Source organism: Chiloscyllium plagiosum, chromosome 34 (genome assembly GCF_004010195.1).
Source record: "Chiloscyllium plagiosum isolate BGI_BamShark_2017 chromosome 34, ASM401019v2, whole genome shotgun sequence".
NCBI lineage: Eukaryota > Metazoa > Chordata > Chondrichthyes > Orectolobiformes > Hemiscylliidae > Chiloscyllium > Chiloscyllium plagiosum.
This window is the reverse complement of record NC_057743.1, coordinates 2,378,212-2,403,990: the sequence shown is the minus strand read 5'-3', so window position 1 is coordinate 2,403,990 and position 25,779 is coordinate 2,378,212. Positions and strand designations below refer to the sequence as shown.

General features: G+C 40.9%; 1 protein-coding gene across 1 annotated transcript in view; it reads left to right on the top strand.

Annotated features, from left to right (window-relative positions):
- Window positions 1-25,779, top strand: part of si:dkey-205h13.2 — a 180,047-nt gene that overhangs the window by 91,248 nt on the left and 63,020 nt on the right. The window contains exons 14-23 of the mRNA XM_043675395.1: window positions 1,361-1,535; window positions 1,643-1,740; window positions 7,708-7,882; window positions 7,991-8,088; window positions 18,194-18,368; window positions 18,468-18,565; window positions 19,271-19,445; window positions 20,027-20,124; window positions 20,710-20,884; window positions 20,973-21,070. Coding sequence (XP_043531330.1) covers window positions 1,361-1,535; window positions 1,643-1,740; window positions 7,708-7,882; window positions 7,991-8,088; window positions 18,194-18,368; window positions 18,468-18,565; window positions 19,271-19,445; window positions 20,027-20,124; window positions 20,710-20,884; window positions 20,973-21,070 — 1,365 coding nt within the window. The remainder of the gene's footprint in view (window positions 1-1,360; window positions 1,536-1,642; window positions 1,741-7,707; window positions 7,883-7,990; window positions 8,089-18,193; window positions 18,369-18,467; window positions 18,566-19,270; window positions 19,446-20,026; window positions 20,125-20,709; window positions 20,885-20,972; window positions 21,071-25,779) is intronic.

The following is a 25,779-nucleotide window of genomic DNA, read 5'->3' as shown; positions in this document are numbered from 1 at the left end:
TAACTATACCTCTTATGCTCGCATCCAAATCATTTATGTAAATGACAAAAAGCAGAGGACCCAGCACCGATCTTTGTGGCACTCCACTGGTCACAGGCCTCCAGTCTGAAAAACAACCCTCCACCACCACCCTCTATCTTCTACCTTTGAGCCAGTTCATTATCGAAATGGCTAGTTCTCCCTGTATTCCATGAGATCTAACCTTGCTAGTCAGTTTCCCATGGGGTACCTTGTCAAATACCTTACTGAAGTCCAAATAGATCACATCTTCTGCTCTGCCCTCATCAATCATCTTTGTTACTTCTTCAAAAAACTCAATCAAGTTTGTGAGACATGATTTCCCACGCACAAAGCCATGTTGACGATCCCTAATCAGTCCTTGCCTTTCCAAATACATGTACATCCTGTCCCTCACTGAGGTCATTATTATTACATGATTATTTTCCCACCACTGAGGTCATTGTTGAACTCATCCAAATAACTTTTAAATGTTGTAACTGCACCTGCACCCGTCACTTCCTCTGGCAGTTCATTCCATATACTGAACACTTTCTGTATAAAAATGTTGGCCCTCGTCCTTTTTAAATCTTTCTCCTCTCACCTTCAGAATATGCCCCATAGTTTTGAACTCTCCCATCTTAGTGAAAAGACTTTTGTTCATCACCTTATCTATGCCCCTCAGGACTTTATAAGGGTGACACGATAGCTCATCAGTTAGCACTGCTGCCTCACAGTGCAAGGAACCCAGGTTTAATTTCAGCCTTGGGCAACTGTGTGTGTGAAGTTTGCACATTCTTCTGTTGTCTGAATGGGATTCCTCCAGGTGCTCCCCCACTCCAAAGATGTGCAAGTGGGGTAGATTGGCCTGGCTAAATTGCCTATAGTGTCCAACCATGTAGACAATTGGTTTCGTCATGGAAAATGCAGGGTTATAGGGTTAGGTCTAGATGGAATGCTCATTTGGGCATTGGTGTGGACATGATGGACCGAAAGGCCTGTTTTCACACAGAGGGATTCTCTGATAAGCCTATAAGCTCATCCCTTAACCTCCTATGTTCCGGTGGAAAACAATCTCAGCCCATCCAGCCTATTTTTATACATCAAACCTTCAATTCCTGGCAATATCCCAGTAAATCTTTACTGAACCCTCTCCAATTTAATAATACAATATAATATCATGATAGTACATGATTATACATAAAATGGTCAGATATGGGACTGAGAATGACAACCTCCTTGAAAGAACCAGTACAAGCACTACAGGCTAAATGACATTTTCCAGCACTGGATGTTTCTGTAATTCTATAAGATTTATTTTCAGAACATTTTCAGTGTCGATTTTGTTTATTCGTTTAATCAGGCAACTGCAAAACCCGTTGGTTTGACTACGATAACCCATCTGGAAATGGTGATTATGAAGATCTTGTGAATCTCCGAAAACTATATCCTGGGCAGATCTGCAGAAATCCAATAACCTGTACAGTGGAGACAACATCAGGAATTCTAGCCTCAAGCACTGGAGACAGCATCCCTCAGTAAACACTGATCCGTATCATTGTAATCTGTTACTTTCTCTCAAAAAGTATGAATAGTTTTTTTAAAAATTGCATGATTATTTTCCCCCTCACTCTGCACTAAACAGATGCAGCACATCTACAGGCTTTATCTGTGTGAATGCTGAACAAAATGATGGAAGCTGTGAAGATTATAGAATACAATTTACCTGCCCACCATCTTTTTGTAAGTGTTGGAATTTTTATTTTGAAGTATTGGTTTACACTAATATCCATTTTTGAAAGACTCCTTACAAGTTCACTATTCCATTTTTGGTGTACACTGAAAGGTATATAAACAAATGCTTAGCCTTTGGTAACCCATTTTGGAAAGGATATCAATGCTTTGAAAGTGACAGAAATTGAGCAAAAGGTACCCAGGATGAGTAAAATACTAAAAGTCGCACATGCACTCAGAACACTGATGATTAGACAAGTGGGTGGCACGGTGGCACAGTGGTTAGCACTGCTGCCTCACAGCGCCAGAGACCCGGGTTCAAGTCCCGACTCAGGCGACTGACTGTGTGGAGTTTGCACGTTCTCCCCGTCGGTGTGGACTTGTTGGGCCGAAGGGCCTGTTTCCACACTGTAAGTAATCTAATCTAATCTCTGTTGGATCTTCAAAATCAGAAAGCATTTTGATAGTTATAAGGGAAAATGATTTCAAGCTGCTGGAGGGAATAAATATTTAAGGTAATTGGCAAAAATAATCTGTGGCGAGACAAAGAAAATCTCTTTCTCTCACACCCAGTTATTGTGATCTGAATAGTGTTTTCCTGAAAGGATTATAAGAATAAGGCAGGAAGATGAAGTGAAGGATTATTAAATCAGCTGTGTTCTCATTAAATGGTGGAGCAGAATCAACAGGGCCAAATGGCACAGGGAATCACTGACATTGACATCCTTCTCCCACACGGTCATGAGGGCATTATGTGCTGATCACTGCCAGACCACTGGACTTGTGGTCAAAAGTGTTCTTTGCATATGGTTCCATGAGATACAGGTGATAGGAAACAGTCCAACTATTTAGAGTGTTCTGCAGGCAGATCCATCATTCCAAATACAGGGGATGGGTAGAACCTTAGTGTTTGTATATTGCGAGTCTGTGTGCATCTTGATGCAGCCATGCACAAAGGTGGACATCAGGATGAGGATGGATTATATCCTTCCTCCCTTATCTAGAGTTTTATACATGGTATCCATGCAGGCACGGTCCATCTTTAATCTCCAGATAAAATAGAAGATGGCTCAGGTAACTGTTGTGGCTCAGGGAATAGGCCAGAGCTGCACCACATGCTAAGATACCACAAGTACCTCATTTGATAACCAGACTTTTTCCCATTTGCTCAGTTTCTGCCTCACCTGGCAATACACTTCTCCCAAGTTTGAGCTCACACCCCTTGCCCTCCAAACCATATACCCAGCGGCTTCAGGTAATCTGGCCGCCACATTTTGATTTTGATTTGATTTATTATTGTCACATTTACTAATTCCAGTGACAAGCTCTGTTTTGCATGATTATAATGTACAAAGATCATAGGGTGATTGAACAAAGTGAGGAATACAAGAAGGTGCACAAAAAGCAAGATCAACAATAGATTTGAAATTTGAAAGGTCTATTCAGAAGTCTGATAACAGCAGGGACGAAGCTGTTCTTGAATCTGTTGACATGTGTGTTTAAGGTTTTGTCTCTTCTGCCTGATGGAAGAGGATGAGAGAGCTAATAGCCGAGGTGGGAGGGATCTTTGATGATATTGGCTGCCTTTCTGTGGCAGCAAGAAGTATAGATGGAGTCAATAGACAAAAGGTTCGCTTGCATGATGATTTGGACTGTGGGCTGTGTTCACAACTTTCTGTACTTTCTGTGATCCTGGGCAGAGCAGTTGCCCTACTAAGCATGAAATGAAGGGGATAAAGGATCAGTCTACGCAGTTCCCAAAGAACAAGGACTCGCACTTGCCTCAGTGTACCTTGTCCCCCAAAGCTAGTCTGAACTGGTCACAGATGCTCATGAGTCTGCGCATCATGGTAAATCTGAGCAAAAAAATGGCAAAGTCATTCATGAGGGGAAGTTTTGACCTGCGGACTTGCACTGCCTGGAATATTAACCTCTCTCAGCCTCGCATTCTTCCTGGTGGACTTGGCAAAAGGCTCAGTACTCACCCCTTATGTGGGTATGCTATATCCAGTCAAAGGTCTTACATAGAACATAGAAAAATACAGCGCAGTACAGGCCCTTTGTTGTCTTCTCCTGGTCCAGGCTGATGAGACAGTGTCCACCCTGCCCCCGTCCCAAATGGCATACCCTGTAACCTTAGACTGATTCTCTGCACATGGTGAATATCCTATCTAGTCCCGTTAGAATTTTAAAAGTTTCTTCAAGGTACTTCCTCATTCTTTTAGTGAATAATGTCCTATCAGTCTCTCTTCACAGGTCAGTTCTACCATCTCAGACCAGTTGCAGGTAATATTTAACCTTGAAAAGTGCAAGGTGTTGCACTTGGGGAGAAACAACAAGTTGAGGGAGTATTTTATGAATGGTGGAATACTGAGTACCTTAAAGGGACAGAGGGACCTTCAGGTAAATATTCATGGATTCCTGAAGTCAGCAGAACATGTGAATAGGATAGTTAAGAAAGCATATGGGACACTTGTTTTCAACAGTTGTGGTATAAAGTATAAGAGCAAGGTGGTAATGTTGGAGTTGTATAGCGTGTTGGTTATGCCACAGCTGGAGTACTGTGTGCAGTCCTGTTCACCTGACTACAGAAGGGGCTACTAGAGGAGGTTTACCAGGATGTTGCCAGGGATGGAGAGGTTGGACTATAAGGAAAGACTAGGTAGGCTTTGATTGTTTTCTTTAGAGCAAAGAAGGCTAAGGGAGGACATGATTAAGATGTGTAAGATTGAGAGAGATATGGACAGAGTGAAATCCTGATTCCCTTGGTTGAGGGGTCAATCACGAGAGAGCATAGTTTTAGGAGATTCAGAGGAGACTTGGAAAAAAACACTTTTTCACTCAGCAAGTGTTGTGAACCTGGAATGCACTACCTGGGAAGATAGTGAAAGCCGGAAACCTAGCAACCTTTAAAAAAATTTTCAGCTCTGATCTCCAGCATCTGCAGTCCTCACTTTCTCCTCACATGAAAGAAGTGAAACTATCACTGTATTCTAACAGATGAAAGGCTTAACAGATGATCAATTCTTCAATGTATAATTTCAGTTACATCACACTGCAAATTTTTGCTATAAATTCTGTGTTACGATCGAGCCCTCCACAATCACCTGATGAAGGAGCGTCGCTCCAAAAGCTAGTGTGCTTCCAATTAAACCTGTTGGACTATAACCTGGTGTTGTGTGATTTTTAACTTTAAAAAAAATATATTTGGATGAGCGTTTTAAATATCATAACATGCAATGATATGGGACAAGTGCTGTACCTGCATCCTTACTTTCAGCGACTGATGTACAAGGACACCCAAGTCTTATTCCCCTTTCACAATTTACTGCTATTCAGATAATAATCTGCCTTCCTGTTTTGTTACCAAAGTAGATAACCTCACATTATACTCATCTATCATACATTTGCCCATTCACTCAACATGTTCAAATCACATTGAAGGTGCATCCTTCTCACCCTTCCAGCTAGTTCTATCACATCTGCAAATTTGAGATATTATATTTAAATCCCTCATCTAAATCATTCATGAGTATTATCACCCTGCGATACCCCACTAGTCACTGCCAACCAATTCTCTATCCATGTCAGTACACAATCTCAATCCCATGTGTTTTAGTTTTACATGGGTGGCACGGTGGCCGAGTGCTTAGCACTGCTGCCTCACAGGAACCCAGATTCGATTCCACGCTCAGCCAACTATCTGTATGGAGTTTGCAGCTTCTCCCCATGTCTGCGTGGGTTTCTTCTGGGTGCTACAGTTTCCTCCCACAGATTTTTAGGGTAGGTGGATTGTCCATAGTGTCCGGGGATGTGTAGGTTAGGTGGATTAGCCATGGGAAGTGTGGAGTTACAGGAATAGAGTAGAGGGCTGGGTCTGGGTGAGATGCTGTTCAGAGGGTCAGTTAGACCAGTTGAGCCAAACAGCTATACTGCAAGAATTCTATAATTCTATGTTGGTCTTTTATATGGGACCTTACTGAAACCCTTCTGAAAGTCCGTGTTAACCACATACCTTTACTTGTCACATTCTCAAAACATTCCAGTAGATTTGTCAAGCATGATTTCCCTTTCATAAATCTATCCTGACTCTGTCTGATACCATCACTGGCTTTGAAGTGCTGCGCTGTTAACTTTTTCTTCCAGAGTCTAGCGTCTTCCCTATTATGAATGTCAAGTCTACAGTTCCCTGTTTTCTCTCTACCTCCTTTGTATAAATAATGGAGTTACATTAGCTACTTTCCAATCTGTAGGAACTGCTCCAGAGTCGATAGAATCTTGAAAGATGATCATTAATGCAACCGCTATGTCTTGGGCCACTTCCTTCAGTACTCTGGGATGTAGACAATCAGCCCTGGAGATTTATTGGCCTTTAATCCCATCAATTTTTCCAACATTATTTCCTACTCATACTGATTGTGTTCAGTTCCTACATCTCACTAAACCCAATGTTCTCCAGTAGAAACAAAACATTTATGGAATTGATCTGTCAACTTTGGACCCCATTATAACTTCCCCCATTTGTTACTGTAAGGATCCTACATTTATTTTCACTAATCCTTTTTTCTTCACATACCTATAAAAGCTATCATATTGTACTTTCCCGACAGATTTACTCTTATACTCAATTTTCTCTATCTTAATCAATTCCTTTGTCCTCCTTTATTGAAATCTAAAGTACTCCCAATTCTCATGCCTGCTTTTTTTTTTGGCCAATTTGACTGCCCTTCCTTGGATCTACTACTATAATTTTCTTTGTTTGCCATTGTTGGCCCATCTTTCCCATTTCATTTTTGTGCCAGACAGGAATGAGCAATTATTGCAATCCCCTTATTTAAAGAAAGATATCATTCCAATGAGTGCAGGTCATAGAAGGTTCACTTGGGTGATCCCTGGTATGGAGGGATATACTTATGAACAAGGCCTAAACAGATTAGAATTCTACTCTGTTTGGAGTTTAGAAGAATGGGATCTTGTTGAAGCATACAGGATTCTTTAAAGAGTAAGTGTTGAAAAGACGTCTCCCCTCATGGGAGAGTCTAGGACCAGAGAGCACAGTCTCAGAATTAAGAGTTAAGAAAGCATTTTTTTTCTCTGAGGGTTGAGAGTCTTTGGAACTCCTTACCACAGAGAGCTCTGGGGTCAGGGTACTTGTGTACGTTTAAAGCTGAGATAGATACTTGCTCAGTTGAAGAATTAAGAGTTACGGGAAAAATACAGGAAAGTGAATATGAGGAATGTTGGATCAGGCATGACACTACTGAATGGAGGAGAAGGCTTGAGGGCCCGAACAGTCTACTCCTGTTCCTATTTCTTATGGTGTTATAATTACAGGTGTACCCTTCCTGCTTGTGTTTATAATTTCCTATTTATATCTTGGTTAATGTAACCACTATAGCTTGGGGTCTGTATACGAACGCCCTCTTAATGTTTTCTGCCCCTTAGTGTTTCTGAGCTCTCGAGTTAATATCATTCCTCTCTGCTGTGTTAGTTTAGTCTTTAACTGGCAATGCTTTCTCACCTACTTTTCCTTTTTGTCTGTCCTTCCAAAAAACTGAATAATCCTGAATGTTCAGTTTCTATCCCAGGTCACCCTGCAGCCAGGTCTCCATAATCCCAACTATATCATTCCTGTTTAAAACTATTTACATGACTAATTCATCTACTTTATGACAAATGCCCCACACAAGGCGTTAAGACTAACTTTTTAAACTTGTTGCCTTTCCACATAAAACCAAAAAAAATTCTCTCAAGAATCTGGAAGAATTTCTGACACAAGATCTTCAGTTTCATCCCTTTTAATTAGGCTTTTTCAGAAACCAGCAATTGTTCTGTGTAGCTGCATTTCAATTAAATCAAGCATGGAGAGAATAATTGTCAATTTTTTTTCTCTTTGTCTTGCATTAAATACAAACCTCCAATTTCATCTTCAACAATGTTCCTCACAGTTAACTTTAAGTTCATTACATGATTCAGGCAGCTGCAAAACCCAATGGTTTGATCGGGATGACCCTTCGGGCACAGGCGACGCTGAAGATCTTGTGAGTCTACGAAAAGAATTTCCTAATCTGATATGCAGTAACCTGATTGCCTGCGAAGTGGAGACAACAGCAGGAGTTCCTGTCTCTGGCTCTGGAGACAATATCCCTGAGTAAACAATTATTCTTCCCATTCAATTTTGATAATATTACTTCATTTTAAAAGCCATGAGTTTGTTTAAACATTAAATTATTACACACTGTCATTCTGTATTAACCAGATGCAGCATTTCTACTGGCTTCAGTTGTGTAAATGCAGAGCAAGAAGATGGGACCTGTGAGGATTACAGAATACGATTTATTTGCTCTGAGTCTTTTTGTGAGTATTAGACATTTGTGCAAGTTGGTTTATTGAGTGTCTGCTCTCACGTTGTGGCTACATATTTAGTGCTGAAGGCTTACTGTAAGGCTTGCTTAAATGGGATGATATCAGGCCCTGTTAGTGCAATACTGAATACAGGTTGAGGACCTCTGAAATGAAAATCACTGGGGTGACTAGACATGAGAATCTAACACCTACAGTTTCCAGTCACAGTTGTGATACTGCAGGTGTTATCATGTTCAGGCTGAATTTTTCACTTCACAAATGAAACCTATGGATCAGAAAGGGTTATTGGATCTTTAACACATAAAAATTATGTTGAAATCATTTTCCAAAAATAAGTTTTCAACAAATTAGGGAATAAAATCCTGCTTTTGGTAATGAGTACGATCAGATAAGTTTTCGCCGAACTGGTGAAAACTTACCTGGATCACAGTCATCTTCAGTAGCAGGATTTTATTTCCTAATTTTCATAACTCAGCAGAAGCACAAAATGCAAATGACCCACTCTTGGGAACTCTCAAGTTCTGGTGGCAATGTCCCTGAGTAAATATTCCTACCAAATGATCCTCATTACTTCTTTCTACTTTTATAATACCAAGGGCAAAACATTGGCAAGTAGAAGCCACTTAACATGTACTCTACCACTAGATGGCTCCTGGGTGACCCTTCTGTCTGTGTTCCTAAACTTTACCACTGTGACCCCATTCCAAGGATTGAAAATTGTCATGATCCCTCAGAACTGAAAGTGTGTTGGGAGATGGGCTGTGAGGGCAGGAGTCTGGTACAGCAAGACTGGTCTGAGAACTTGGTCAAAGTTCAATGGGTGCTATTGCTGTCTCAAAGCTTAACTGTTTATTATCTGCCTCCAACACTATAACAATATGCTGCTCCAATAAGACACATCTTAAAATTACATCAACTTAATTTCAAAACCACATAGCCGCTGTCGTCTTCTGTGTCTTTCTTCTTCCTGGGTCATTTTCTTTCTTTTTGCTGCAAGTATGTTTCATATGAAAAGGTACCTTTGATTGAGAGTGTTTCCTAATTTGTTAGAGAGCAAGATGTTGGCTCTCCATGCATTCCTGTCTTGATGGCAGTTGCTCTATGACCAATTTTCAAAATGCCCACATTTAATACCCCCCCCTAATGTTGGACTATCTTATTTGTTCAATGTTGGCAAAAACCATAAATTCTAACTTGATTGGGTTTTAGTATTCTGGGGCATAATTTAAACATGGGATCAATGTAGATTTCACCAGTTTTTTTTTCATTTCTCCTCCCCCACCTTATCCCACAGCCAACCTTCCAACTCAGCACTACCCTCTTAAATGTCCTAACTGTCCATCAACCCCCAGCTCCATCTACCATTGCATTCCCAGCTACCTTCTCCCTAGCCACACCGCTGTCGCATTTATCTCTAAGCCCCTTGGGCCACTCCTTCATTCCTGACGAAGTGCTTATCCCTAAAATGTCGATTCTCCTGTTCCTCGGATGCTGTCTGACCAGCTGTGCTTTTCTGACACCACACCTTTTGACTCTGATTTAGAGCATTTGCAGTCTTCACTTTCTCATAATTTAAACTGATTGTTTGAATTTGAATTGTTGTCAAAAGAGCAACCAAAACTCAGGTATCAATTTCACAGCCAAATGTTACATAATTTCAATTTTTTGGTACATTTCCGGTTCACTCATATACACAGGTGCTTATAAACTCTCAATGCAGAGCAGCATTCATTCTCTCTTAAAAGTACAGTACACACCTTCAACTTTATAACACCTCCCCCTTAAGAAAAACATGAACCATCATAATGAAAAGATGGCTTCATGATTTTTTGTAATTCTTATTTCCAATATAATGAAATACATAGGTCATTAAGTTATACTTGACATATTAGTTTCTGCACACACATATGTAACATTGGAATCAGTCAAATCTTATCTAATTTTTTCTTTTAAATCCCCCACAATAATGTATCTGCTATCACATTTTTTATGAATAATTTGTTAATTTGTAAATTAAAAGTCTGTAACAGAATACTCCAACAAAATAGCCTCATATTTTCATTTTTAAATCTTTCCAAGACCATAAGAGGATTGTAGTCAGTGTACACAACCGTCTCTGACATATTGTTCGTCACATAAACATTAAATGTTGTAAGGCCAGTGTTGAGTTTCTTTGAAAAGTAGCCAATTGGCCGTTGAATTCCATCAGCATCTTCCTGTAGCAGTACAGCTCCAAGTGTGGTACTGTGGCGAACATGTAACATTGCATAATGGGAAAAATTGGCCAACTCTCAAATTATAGATTAGTAAGTTAGAAAGGACTGTGGCAAAAGGTCAGAAACTGCATTCATGACAGGCTGCAACCTTGGTAAAACTTCAGTAATCTCCTTAACGGCTCCTTGTATATTTTGAACTGCAGATTTTAGCCTAAATACACAGAAACAGTGTTATGGAATGACGTGATTGACTGATTTTTTTTGAAAAACCAATAAAGCAAAGTTCAATGTTATGGATGGTAAACCTTTCATCATAATCTGTCAGTTCTCAGCATATTTCAAAGTATATAAATAATATCCTTTTCTTTGTAAAGGTGCAAAACTTGGAAGAGAAATTGAGAACAACTTGTGTCTCTCCCTCTCTCAAGTTTTAGCCAAAACTGCTGCAGAATTATCAATAAAAGCTGATTATTGCTTGTTCAAACTGATTTTTTCGAGTATTGTCGATATCTTTTGCTTTCACAGATCACTGCTAATTACAATCCGATTCAATACAACTCCATTATCGCTAGCATTGATTACAACGTTGAAGGCTTTCAAAAACTTTGGTGTAGCTAAAACTAGTGCTGTGGTTAATACTTCTTTTAAATTCTCAAGAGCCTCCTGGTATTGTTCTGTCCACTGAAAGTTTTCATTCTTCTTTAGTAAATCCACATCCAGTAGAATCCACTTAGTCCCAAAAAACTAAGCAATTCTTTCTTCATGAATGGCCATGGAAATTCCTCGCTGGCCTTCATCTTCACATTCCTTGGGGTCAACCTTCCATAACCAATGTCATGTCCCAAGAATGTCACCTCTGCCTTTGCAAATTCTGTTTTCTTTAAATATGTTACCAGATTTGCTGCCAACTATGCCATGTAATCTATCCATGACTCACTAAAGATCACTATATCATCCAGATAAACTGCACAATTTGTTAATCCAGCCACAACTTTGTTCATGAGTCTTTGAAATGTGGCTGATGCATTCTTCATTCCAAAAGGACATCATTTTGAATTAATATAGCCCATTTGGGGTTACAAGCACAGATACTTCTTTCGTTTTCTCTGATAAAGGTACCTGTCAATAGCCGTACAGTAAGTCCAACTTCACGATGTAAGTACCTTGTCCAAATTTCTTTATACGGTCCTCCAATCTTTGTATTGGATCGAGACCGATTTTGTTATGGCATTGACTTTCTGATAGTCCACACAACATTGTTGAGTCCTGTCAGGTTTGAAAACCAACACAATTGGCAAACTCCACTTACTCTGACTTGGTTTGATGATATCTTCATTGAGCATTGCATTCACTTTCTTCTGGACCAGTGTAGCGTTGAGATGATTAAGTCTGTAGGGGTGTTGTTTTATCAGAACAGCATTGCCTACTTCCACCTCATGCACAATAGTATTAGTCCTCCCCATTCTATTCCTGGATATATCCTCATATTATTGCAACAAACCTTTCAACTCGGTTGTTTGTTCCTCAGACAGATAGCTCACTATTCTATCCCACTCCTCAAGGACTTCCTCATTATTAAACATATTTTGAGGCACATCAAAATCCATACATCTGGATTTGATTTCTCACTCTGCAGGGCAATAACTAACACCTGTTTCTCCAGTTCCCTATCTACCATAGTAAGGTTTCAACATATTCACATGACATATCCGAGACAGTTTTTTTCTATCCAACATCTTTACCAAATAGTTTACCTGACTCAACTTTTTCTCAATTTGATGGTGACCACTAAACCTTTGTAACAATACTAAAAAGTCATCCCCAAGGGAAATTATCCAAATTTTATAGTTTTTAATCTGCCACCTACTTCATTCTATGCTGTGCCCTCTTCAGGTGCTGTTTAGTTAACTCACCTCCCCGATTTAATCTCTCCTTCACCTCAGATACATAATCCAAGTATGAAATTACTGACTTTGGTTTTATCAATTTTTCTTTAATTAATTTCAAAGGTCCTCTTAGTTCATGTCCGAATATTAACTCAAAGTGAGAAAACTGAGTAGATTCATTTGGGGCATCTCTAATGGCAAACAATACAAATGGGATTCCTTTATCCCAACCATTCGGGTAACCCTGACAGTGTGCTGTTAACATGGTCTTCAGGATCTGATGCACCTCTCCAAAGCTCCCTGGGATTAGGGATGGTACGCACTTGATTTAAAGTGCTGTTTGCCTAAGCCATCAATGACTTTCTTAAACTGTCTCACAGTAAAATTAGACCCTTGATCTGAACTGAATCTCCCTGGGTAGCCCATACCAGGTAAAGAAAGCTACCAACTCTTTCACCACCCTTTTTGCCTTAAGACTCTGTAATGGAATTACCTCCAGAAATCTGGTCGACACATTCATTATGGTTAGGAAGTACTGGTTCCCATTTTTAGTTTTAGGGAGAGGTCCTACACAGTCAATCATAACCAGCGTGAAAAGTTCATTGAATGTGGGATTTGGTTACAAAGGTGCTGGCTTATCTACCATTTGACATGAACGGCAACATTTAACCACATCCTTCAGTCAATCATAACCAGCGTGAAAAGTTCATTGAATGTGGGATTTGGTTACAAAGGTGCTGGCTTATCTACCATTTGACACATATGACATGAACGGCAACATTTAACCACATCCTTGTGCAGTCCAGAAGTCCTGAGTCTTCTTCACACCTGGATGACACCTACTGGTAATTCATGTGCTACCTGCAACACTTCCTGTCTGTATGCTATTGGCAAAACAATCTGTTTTTTCCAACCATTTCTCCTCTGAACTAATCTGTCATGATCTCCATTTTCGTCTCTTGAAGATAATAACCGTCAGGAATAGATTAGATTACTTACAGTGTGGAAACAGGCCCTTCGGCTCAACAGGTCCACACTGACCCTCCAAAGCGCAACCCATCCAGACCTATTCCCCTACATTTACCCCTTCACCTAACACTATGGACAATTTAGCATGGCCATTCACCTAACCTGCACACTTTTGGACCGTGGGAGGAAACTGGAGCACCCGGAGAAAAGCCACGCAGACACATGGAGAATGTGCAAACTCCACACAGTCAGTCGCCTGAAGTGGGAATTGAACCCGGGTCTCAGGCACTGTGAGGCAGCAGTGCTAACCACTGTGCCACCGTGCCGTCCTATTCTAATTCCTTTCCTGAGTATACGTCAATATATACTTTTTTGTCTCGTCTTTCTGTTGTAAGCCCTTTCAGAACTAAACACTTCTGCCTGACCCTCTGCCTGTTCAGGTTTTTCCTGCACCGATATATCAAACAGGCTATCATCTAACTGAACCTCAACTCCTTCGTCTTTCTCTTTAGTTTTTGTTTCTTGCTGTGACTTAGTACAGTGGGATCTTGTTACGACACAGTCTAGAAAGCTTCCAGGGTATTTTTCTTTTAACTCCTCAGTTCCCTGGTCTTCCTTTGGCTTCTCCACAACAAAGGGTGTCACTCTCAACCTGGATCCTGCTAAATCCTTCCCAAGAATGAACTGTGTTCCTGGAACAGACACTCTATCAATCACTTCTACTGTTACTTCCCCACTCTTGATTTGGCTCTCTAACCTGACCAACAATAAAAAGAATTCACCCATCTTCTTATTTCTTGTCTTATGTCCCTCATTCCCATCCATGAGATGCTTGTGAAATGTGAAACTCGTGAAAGCAAAATACAGTACTGCAGGTGCTGGAGGTCAAAGATAAATTTAGTGGTGAAACTCAACAAGTCTGTCAGCATCTGTGGAAAGAGAAATAGAGTTAATATTTGAAGTCCAATGACTCTTCTTTGGAACAGAAGCTGCTGGATCTTCTGAATTTCTCCAGCATTTGCTGCTTTAATGTGCAATGTGATGTTACTCCAATGTAGGAAGTGGAGCTGTCAAAATGGTATAACAAGATATTGGATGAGGAACAGGTCTTGGTTCAAACACCAGGACAACGACCTGTTCTTCTTTATATAGTCCCTTGAGATGTTTATCTCCATCCTGAGTCTTAAAGGAAAATTGGAGTGAACAAAGAAAATTACAGCACAGAAACAGGCCCTTTGGCCCTCCTACCCTGTGCCGATCCAGATCCTCTACCTAAACCTGTCACCTGTTTTCTAAGGGTCTGTATCCCTTTGCTCCCTGCCTATTCATGTGTCTGTCTGGATACATCTTAAGTGAAGCTATTGTGCCCACCTCTACCACCTCTCCTGGTAACATGTTGCAGGTACCCACCACACTCTCTGTAAAGGACCTTCCACGCATATCTCCCCTAAACTTTTCACCTCTCACTTTGAACTCATGACCCCTAGTAATTGAGACGCCCGATCTGGGAAAAAGCTTTTTGCTATCCACCCTGTCTACACCTCTCATGATTTTGTGGACCTCAATCAAGCCCCCCCTCAACCTCCGTCTTTCTAATGAAAATAATCCTAATCTACTCAATCTCTCTTCCTAGCTAGCACCGTCCATACCAGGCAACCTTCTAGTGAACCTCGTCTGCACTCTCTCCAAAGTATTCACATCCTTTTCTTAATGTGGTGACCAGAACTGTATGCAGTATTCCAAATGTGGCCGAACCAAAATCCTATACAACTGTGACATGACCTGCCAACTCTGGTACTCAATACCCTGTCCAATGAAGGAAAGCGTGCCATATGCCTTCTTGACCACTCTATTGACCTGTGTTGCCACCTTCATATAACAATGGACCTGAACACCCAGATCTCTCTGTACATAAATTTTCACCAGGATTTTTCTATTTACTGTATAGTTCGCTCTTGAATCTTCCAAAATGTATCACCTCACATTTGCCCGATTGAACTCCATCTGCAACTTCTCTGCCCAATGCTCCAATCTATTGATAATTTGCTGTATTCTCTGACAGTCCCGTTCTGTTTCTACTACTCCACCAATTTTAATGTCATCTGCAAACTTGCTCATCAGACCACCTATACCTTGCACCAAATCATTTATGTATATCACAAACAATACTGGTCCCACCTAGAGTAATCAAACGTCCATCCCTAACCTCAACATACGTAATACCTCTCTCCTCGGTGAATACCGATGCAAAGATTTATTAAGGATCTCACCCATTTTCTCTGACTCCATATATAATTTTCCTCCTTTGTCCTTGAGTGGGCCAACTCTTTCTGTAGTTACCCTCTTGCTCCTTTGGGATTTTCCTTAATCCTATTTACTAAAGATATCTCATGACCCCTTTTAGCCCTCTTAATTCCTTGTTTCAAATTGGTCCTACATGCCCAATATTCTTCCAAAGCTTTGTCTGTCTTCAGTAGCCTAGACTTTATAGATGTCGATTCTCCTGCTCCTCAGATGCTGCCTGGCCTGCTGTGTTTTTCCAGCACGATATTTTTCCAACTCTAGACTTTATATACACTTCCTTTTTTCTCTTAGCTAGTCTCACAATTTCACCTTATGGTTCCCTTATCTTGCCATTGCTATCCCTCATTTTCACAGGAGCATGTCTGGCCTGTACTCTAACCATCTTTTCTTTAAAAGCCTTCCACATATTAAATGTGGATTTACCTTTAGATACCTGCTCCCAATCTACATTCCCCAGCTCCTGTAGAATTTTGATATAGTTGGCCTTCCATTAATTTAGGAGAAAGTGAGGACTGCAGATGCTGGAGATCAGAGCTGAAAATGTGTTGCTGGAAAAGCGCAACAGGTTAGGCAGCATCCAAGGAGCAGGAGAATCGATGTTTCGGGCATGAGCCCGCTTCCCTTAAGTTAGCACTCTTCCTTTAGGACCACTCTCACCTTTGTCCATGAGTATTCTCAAATTAACGGAATTGTGATCACTATTCCCAAAGTAATCCCCTACTGAAACTTCAACCACATGGCCAGACTCATTCCCCAACACCAGGTCCAGTATGACCCCTTCCTGAATTGGATTATTTATAGACTGCTCTAGAAAACCCTCCTGGATGCTCCTTACAAATTCTGCTCCATCGGGACCTCTAACACTTAGTGAATCCCAATCAATGTTGGGAAATTTAAAATCCGCTATCACCACCACTCTGTTGCTCCTACATCTTTCCATAAGCTGATTACATATTTGTACCTCCACCTCACATTCACTGTTGGGAGGCCTGTCTTACAACCCCAATATTGTTACCGCATCCTTCCTATTTCTGACCACTGTCTATATTACCTCACTACTTGAGTCTTCCATAGTGCCCTCCCTCAGCACAGCTGTGGTAGCCTCTTTGAACAGTAATGCAACTCCTCCACCCCTTTTACCTCCCTCTCTATCCTGCCTGAAGCATTGGTATCCTGGGATATTTAGTTGCCAATCATGCACTTCCCTCAGTAATAGCAATAACATCGTACTCCCAGGTACTAATCCAAGCCCTAAGTCCATCTGCCTTACCTTCTACACTTCTGACATTAAAACAAATGCATCTCAGACTACCAGTCCCTTTGTGTTCATCATCTGCTCCCTGCCTACTATTCCCCTTCATCACGCTGACTTCATTATCTAGTTCATTATAGGCTTTGGTTACAACATCCCTATTGTTGACTAACCTCCTTACTTGGTTCCCATCCCCCTCCCACTTTAGTTTAACCCTCCTAAACATCTTTAGCAAAAGCACCCACAAGTGACTTGGTTCCAGTCCAGCCCAGGTGTAGACTGTCCAATTTGTAATAGTCCTACCTCCCCCAGAACTGGTCCCAATGTCCCAAAAGTCGGACCCCCTCCATCCTTAACCATCTCTCAAGCCATGCATTCGTCCTGCCTACTCCTTTACTCTGACTCATGCGTGGTACTGGTAGCAATCCTGAGATTACTACCTCTGAGGTCCTACTTTTTAACTTGGCTCCTAATTCCCTAAATTCTGCTTGTAGGACTTCATCCCTTTTTTTTTACCTATATCTTTGGTGCCAATATGAACCACAACAACTGGCTGTTTACTTTCCCCTTTAGAGTGTTCTGCAGCTGACCTGAGACATCCCTGACCCATGCATCTGGGAGGCAGCATACCATTCGGGAGTCTCGTTTTCAAACACAGAACTGCCTATCTACTCTTCTTTCAATTGAATCCCCTAAGGCTATAGCTCTTCCATATTTTTCCCCCTCTTCTGAACAGCAGAGCCAGCCACAGTGCCATGAACTTGGCTAGGGCTGCCTTCCCCTGGTTAACCAAAACGGGATAACTGTCAAAATATATCAATTCACTCACCTTCCCAGCATGCAATTCGACCACTCCCACTCAGCTCCTCGCTCTCACCACTGTTGCAAATGGAGGCCTGTTGCTCGAGGTAAGTCCCTTTTAAATGGGAAACTTACTTTCCTGACAGCCCTCTGATCCTCTCTCGTGCTGGCTCGTGCTCTCTCTCTCTCCCCTGCTTCTTCCGAAAAATGGAGGCCTGACGCTTGAGATAATTCTCTTTTAAGTGGGAAATTTACCAATTTCCCCCTTTTCCAATTACCCCCTTGTTTTCTCTCTCTCTCTTTCTCTTGCCTCTCCCGAAAAATGTGAGAAACAGAAAGTAACCCACCCAAGGATACTTAGCATTTGAATCTTTGATCCAGCTGACTTTAAAATAGCTCACGTGAAAACCATGTGCTTGACAACTAACAAACGTGTGTATGCACAAGTAATTTCCATTGCTGGACCTTCCCTTTTTGCTCTTCATTAGGTTCCCTTTACAACTGCTAAATTGCAATTGATTCTGGTTTAGTGAATTTCTCTATGGCTTGATCTCCTTCAGAATGGAAGTAATGATTTCACATTTCCACTACTCTGCTTTAGCCATGTCAAGTCCTTCAAATCTAATCTTAATGGTGTTGTTGGCACCTTGTTTTTTACCTTCAACCAGGCAACTGCAAAACTCAGTGGTTTGATCGTGATGATCCATCAGGCAATGGTGATTTTGAAGATTTTGTGACTCTACAAAAAGAATATCCTGATCAGATCTGCAGTAAGCCAACTGCCTGTGAGGTGGAGACAACATCAGGAATTTTAATCATGAGCACTGGAGACTACATTGCTGAGTAATTAATAAATTTCTCTCTCCTTTTGATCTTCATTGCCGAGAATGTGACTTATTTTAGTAACTGCTTTTCCACAAACTCCTGTTCTGCCTTAATTAGTTGCAGCATTTCCAATGGGTTTTCTTGTGTCAATAAAGAGCAAGAAGATGGGAGCTGTGAAGATTACAAAATTCGATTTACCTGCCCTGAAGCTTTTTGTAAGTACTGGATATTTTCAGTGTTGACTTCTGGTGCTTTAGTTGGTCACTTTGGAAGGAGTGCCTCCAATTTTAATATTGTCATTTTGTTGTTTGTTTAACTAAGAAAATGTTGACTTCTACCTTTTGGATTTGAACCATGCATGACGACACATCGAGGAATTTCTGGGAATAAACTACAATACAAAACTGATTCACAAAGCTTTGCCAAATATTGTAATCCAACAGTCAGAGTTGTGGTAAGGCAGGACACAGTGAGCCAAGGCTGAATATTGCCTTTCAGAAATGAAGAGACATTTTCCCCATTGTATTATTGGTTGATAGTTTGAAATCCAACGCTTAAGCTACTTCAGCTGTCTCCCTGCATGTATAGTCTTCCAGGACTTGAGAACTTTATGCAGTTCCATTGTAGTGCAGGATTTGCATCTACTCAGCCTTGTCTTTATTTATTTGGGCAATGGACTAGACTTAACAGAACTAAAATTTAAGACTTAAAAAAATCAACACATAAAACCTCACACTTTGTTTTCCTGCTATTTCCTACCTCAGTGGAGATGTCTTCACCACAGAAACCTTCTCGAGGACAAATAGGGATGGGCAATGAAAATTAACCTTACTAGATTTAACCTACACTTTATTTGTTTAATTAAATTAAACCTCTCAATCCATCTTTAAATCATACATTTATTTTTCCCCATAAATTAGGCAACTGCAAAACTGAGTGGTTTAATCGCGATAACCCATCTGGAAATGGGGACTATGAAAATCTTGTGAATCTGCGGAAGGAATATTCTGATCAGATCTGCAGTAACCCAATTGCTTGTGAAGTGGAGACAACATCAGGGGCCCCAGCCTCAAGCACTGGAGATATTATTCCTGAGTAAGCAATGCATCCTTTTACTTTTATTTGGCACTGGGTCAGTGTTTCAAAGTGAACGGATGGAGTTTTTCATGAAGTAGTGGGCCCATTACTCCACCTTAACCATCTATCTCGTCTATCTTTTCTACAGCAACTTCACTGCCCACAATCGCTAATTGATATAACAACCGTCAGAATCAAGCATTTCAGTCCTGTCACATCCAGTCATAGGTAATAGATAATAGAGGACAATTTAGCAAACAGGAGGAAGCTTCACAAAAATCCTGTTCTCAATGATGGTGGGCCCAAAACATCAATGCAAAGAACGAGGATGAAGCATTTGCAACAATTTTCAGCCACAAGTGTCAAACATGTGACTCATCTTGGCCTTCCCCTAAGATCCCAGTACCACTTTTGCAGTTCATTAACCACTTTGATTCATGTCATAATATCACAAAATGGTTGAGATGCTACAGATGCCTGACAATAGTATTGAAGATTTGTGTTGAAGACACTTGGTTTATGTTCATTATTCATCTCTTGACCTTACTGCAGTCTTGGTCAACAACATTATTATAGCCTCCATATTTTGTATTAAATAGATGTAGCATTACAGCTGGATTCACTTGTGTGAATAAAGATCAACCTGATGGCAGCTGTGAAGATTACAGAATACGGTTTACCTGTGCTCAATCTTTCTGTAAGTGTTTGACCACTTATTAGTGTTGATTTATTGTGACTTTCCGCTTTGGAAATAATCAGTTCACATGTAGTGCTGCAGCTTAGCTCCATATTAAGTAGGATATGTTTTCACTGTTGTTTGGACTGCTTTTTTTAATTCCGTGGAACGTTCGCTTTGCTGGCTGTACCAGCATTTATTGCTTATCCCTAATTACTGTTGATGGCGAGGTGTCTTCTGGAATTGCAGTCTGTGTGGTGTAGGGAAACCAAACCATTGTGTGGTGTTAGGGACGAAGTTTCAGGATTTTGACATACCACTGAAGTGGTAGCAATGTCTTTCCAAGTCAGGATGGTATGTGGAGGGATGTAGCAGAGTTGCACAGCAAGCATCTTCTACAAGTGTAGAGCACTGTGTATTTGGGACAGCATCATCCAGCGATAGAAGCCAACATTCAGAGGGTTAATCAGGATTATACCATTAAAATATAAAAGCAAAGTATTGTTAACTTTATTCTGTTTCTCTTCTGCACCCATTGAACCAAACCCTTTAGTGCCACTTTTAAAAATATTGCTCATTGTGTTTTTTGTTTCTTGCACTAATCAGGCAACTGCAAAACCCCGTGGTTTGACCGTGATAACCCCTCAGGCAAAGGCGATTATGAAGATCTTATGAACCTCCGAAAGCAACATTCTGACCAGATATGCAGTAATCCAAGTGCCTGTGAAGTAGAGACAGTATCAGGCGTTCCAACCTCAGAAACTGGAGACAACATCCCTGAGTAAATAGTGATTCCTCTCATCTCTGTCTCAATTTTAAAGACTAATAATTGTTCTGGCAAACACATCATTACACCATCTCATTTACAGGTGCAGTATTTTTACTGGATTTACCTGTGTAAATGAAGACCAAAAAGATGGGAGCTGTGAAGATTACAAAGTCCGATTTATCTGTCCTGAATCTTATTGTAAGTATTCATCATTGTAAATTATACCTTAAGGGTAGTTAATTTGCACTTTGAAAACAACTACAAGGTTTGTGAAGGTTTGTAGCTCAGGTTGAGGTTTAGGGTGTAGGTTTGCTCGCTGAGCTGTAGGTTTGATATCCAGACGTTTCATTACCTGGCTAGGTAACATCATCAGTGGCGACCTCCAAGTGAAGCGAAGCTGTTGTCTCCTGCTTTCTATTTATATCTTTCTCCTGGATGGGGTTCCTGGGGTTTGTGGTGATGTCATTTCCTGTTCGTTTTCTGAGGGGTTGATAGATGGCATTTAGATCTATGTGTTTGTTTATGGCATTGTGGTTGGAGCGCCAGGCCTCTAGGAATTCTCTGGCATGTCTTTGCTTAGCCTGTCTCAGGATAGATGTGTTGTCCCAGTCGAAATAGTGGTTTTTTTCATCCGTGTGTAGGGCTACGACGGAGAGAGGGTCGTGTATTTTTGTGGCTAGCTGGTGTTCATGTATCCTGGTGGCTAACTTTCTTCCTGTTTGTCCTACGTAGAGTTTGTGGCAGTCCTTGCATGGAATTTTGTAGACGACGTTGATTTTGTCCATGGGTTGTACTGGGTCTTTTAAGTTTGTTAGTTTTTGTTTGAGAGTGTTGATGGGTTTGTGTGCTACTAGGATTCCGAGGGGTCTTAGTAGTCTGGCTGTCATTTCTGAAACTTCTTTGATATATGGTGGTTAGGGTTTCTGGCTGTGTTTGGTCTGCTTGTCGTGGTGTGTTCTGAGGAATCTGCGGACTGTATTTTTTGAGTATCCGTTCTTCTTGAATACGTTGTATAGGTGGTTCTCTGTTTTCCGAAGTTCATCTGTGCTGCAGTGTGTGGTGGCTCGTTGGAATAGTGTTCTGATACAGCTTTGTTTGTGTGTGTTGGGATGGTTGCTGGTGTAGTTAAGTATTTGGTCAGTATTTGTCGGTTTTCTGTATACGCAGGTTCTCCGTTGCCCTTTCTTTCTACTGTGACATCCAGGAATGCGAGCTTGTTGTTGGTTTCTTCCTCCTTGGTGAACTTTATGCCTGTGAGGGTGTTGTTGATGATGTTAAATGTCTCTTCTATCTTGTTTCGTTTTGTGATGACAAAGGTGTCATCTACGTAGGGGACCCAGATTTTTGATTTGATGGTTGGTAGGGCTGTTTGTTCTAGTATTTGCACTACTGCTTCTGCTATGAATCCTGATAGCGGAGATCCCATGGGTGTGCCGTTGGTTTGTTTGTAGACTATGTTGTTGAAAGTGAAGTGGGTGGTGAGGCTTCATAATGTTTCCACTAGCTCCATGATCTTTTCGTTGGTAATGTGATTGATGGTGGTTGGGGTGTGTGTGATGGTCTCTTCTAAAAGTGTGGTAAATGTTTCCTTTGCCAGGTCGATGTTGATGGAGGTGAACAGTGCTGTTACGTCGAATGAGATCATTGCTTCATCTTCCTCTATTTTGGTGTTTTTGATGATTTTGAGGAATTCCTGGGTGGAGTGGATGGAGTGCTGTGACTCTTCTACTAGGTATTTCAGTCTTGTGTGTCGTTCTTTGGCCAGTCTGTAAGTTGGTGTTCCGGGTAGTGAGACTATAGGTCTGAGGGGGCCTCCTGGTTTATAGATTTTTGGTAGTCTGTAGAATCGTGGGGTGTTGGTCCCGTCAGGTTTCATTTCTGGAATTCCGTCTTGTTTAATTGTCCGGAATTGTGTAATTTTTTTAGGAGATATGTAATTTTGACTCCTAGTTGTGGGGTCGGGTCTAGCGCCACCTGTTGGTAGGTGTTGGTGTCTGCGAGTAGTGCATTGTCTTTCTCGATGTAGTCCCTTCTGTTCAGGATGACAGTGAGCTGACCTTTGTCTGCAGGTAATATAACGATGTTTTTGTCTTTTTTGAGGTTTTCTAGGGCTTTCTTTTCTTGTGTGTTCAGTTTGTTTCCTTCCCTCTTTCGGCTCAGAGTAGGTGCAACTGTCTGTCTGATCGTTTGTTGTGTTTCTTCCATGAGATTGTCCTCCTTCAATGTGGTTTCTAATGCCAGTAGGAAATCCTTCTTGTCAGTGTCTCAGTAATTGAAATGTAATCCTTTTACTAGTACCGCTTTTTCTGTATCTGACAGGGTCCGGTCTGATAAGTTCTTTATCAGTGCCCCTGTGTTATCGGTTTTGTCTTTTTTTTGAGTTTGTCAAGTTTTTCTTCAGGTCCCGATTTTTCTTTATCTGTGTTTGTCGTTGCTTGGTGTTTATGGCTCGTTCTACCGCGTCTGTCCTACTGTACAACTACTGTACAGCCGGTGCTATAGTTTTTTGTGTTTAAGAAGATGAATGTCAGTACAAGTTAGAACAAAACAGTGCTATTGAACTGTTGCATATTGAAAATCTATAAGGTATAAAGTGTATTGAATACTTGCTGACTATCACCCAGTAATAGGAATGCAACACAAGGTAATGTCATTGTAAATAGTAGAGAACACAGGACAAACATTTTTATTCAATGATGACAGCTGACTTGCTGCCAAAGTTATCATTAACCAATGTTAGCCTTGTGAGCATTTAGAACTGATTCCATTTAAATGCAGTTTCAATTACAAGCAGATGTCTGGGTAGCATACAATGTTATTTCTACTCCAAAACTGGCATAAACTCCTGGATCAGCAGATATCTTGCAGGCTTGTTGTGGAGTTCCCTTGGGGCTAGTCTTGGGACCCTTGCTTATCCTGATGTGTATTTATGATCTAGGTTTTGGTGTCCGGGGATGATTTCAAAGTTTGTGGAAGATACAAAACTTAGAAATATTGAAAGGAGAACTGTGTAGAAATCCATGACTAAAGTAAAGTCATCAGATAGGCGGAAGATAAAGTTCAATGAGAAATGTGACATGTTTCATTTTGGTTGGAAGAACATGGACGGATAATATAAACATTGGGGTCAATTCTTTAGGGACTGAGGACAGAGGAACCTGGGTACATATTTGCATTGATCATTGAAGGTTCAGAGAACAGCTAATAAAGCATACAACATGTTGTGCTTTATTAAGAGGGGCACAGAGCAAGAGGTGGTGCTAAGCTTGTTAAAGTTTGTTTGGAGTATTGTTTGCATTTCTGGCACTACATTATAGGAAGTTTGTGAACACAATGGGGAAAGTGCAGAATAGGTTGACAGAATGGTTCCAGGGATGAGGAATTTCAGTTATGAGGATAGAATGGTGAGGGTAGGACCCCTTGCAGAGAATAAGGCTGAGAGGAGATCAGGTACACGTTTTCAAAGTTTTGAGTTTTTAGATGGAAAGAAACTGTTCCAGCTCATAAAAGATCAAGAACAAGAGGTCACTGATTCAAGGTGATTTGCAAATGCAGTATGAGAAAGAACCTTTTCACACAAAAAACAGGTCTGGAGTGCACTGTCTGGTGGAAGCATGTTTATTTGAGGCATTCAAGAGGGCATTAGAAGGTTATTTAGATAGAAACAATGTGCAAAAATATCTAGAAGTGACTAATAATACCTATTTGGAGAGCAAGTGCAGACAATGTGCTGAGTGTCTCCTTCTCCACTTCCTCATTCCTCTTATACTGTGACTGTGCTGACACAGTTAAATTCAAAAACCCAGAAGGTGCAATCAGCTGCAGTTTCATGAGGTGGACTGTTGTAGATCCTATAGAATACTACTGAGTACAGAATTAGTATGGATGAAAGGTCACTGGATGAGAAACATTGACTCTGTTTCCTCTGCTTGGATGTTGCCAGACCTGCTGAGTTTCCCCAGCAATTTTTGTTTTTGTTACAGAATCATTGCTGCTAACTTAGCTGGAGAAATGTTGCAGGAAAGAGGGCTTAAGATTCCTGGGCATTGCAGTAATTTCTGGGAGAAATGTCACCTGTAAAAGCTGGGCAATTCTCATCATAACACTATCATGGTGGGAAGCATTCAGAGGAGTGGTCCTGCAGGGTTTAAACTGGCTTGGGAACTGGGGGTAAGGGGCAAGGTTTAGGAATCTGAGAGAAAAATAGATTGGAGGGAATAAATAAATAAATATGGGAGGCAAAGAAAACAAAGACTAAAAATAGAAAACGGAGTTTTTTCGTAACTTCTGGAATGAACTTCAGCACAAGAAGTCTAGTGAACTAGACTGATGAGTGAAGGGTAGACACTTAGAAGAAATTAGATTACTTAGTGTGGAAACAGGCCCTTCGGCCCAACAAGTCCACACCGACCCGCCAAAGCGCAACCCACCCAGGCCCATTCCCCTACATTTACCCCTTCACCTAACACTATGGGCAATTTAACGTGGCCAATCCACCTAACCTGCACATTTTTGGATTGTGGGAGGAAAACGGAGCACCGAGAGGAAACCCACGCAGTCATGGGGAGAATGTACAAACTCCACACAGAGAGTTGCTTGAGGCGGAAATTCAACCTGGGTCTTTGGCGCTGTGAGGCAGCAGTGCTAACCACTGAGCCACTGTGCCGCCCATAATAGATGTTACAACTATTACAGCAACATGGCTTTACGAAGAGATTGAATAACAGCTCAGTATTTCTGATGTACAACAGAGCCTTAAAAAGTTGAAATAAGATGGAATAGCAAATATATAACAAATTTCTAGTTGACATAATACCTATTATGCTTGCTTGACTGAGAACACACTTGGAGAAAGTGAGGACTGCAGATGCTGGAGATCAGAGCTTAAAAATGTGTTGCTGGAAAAG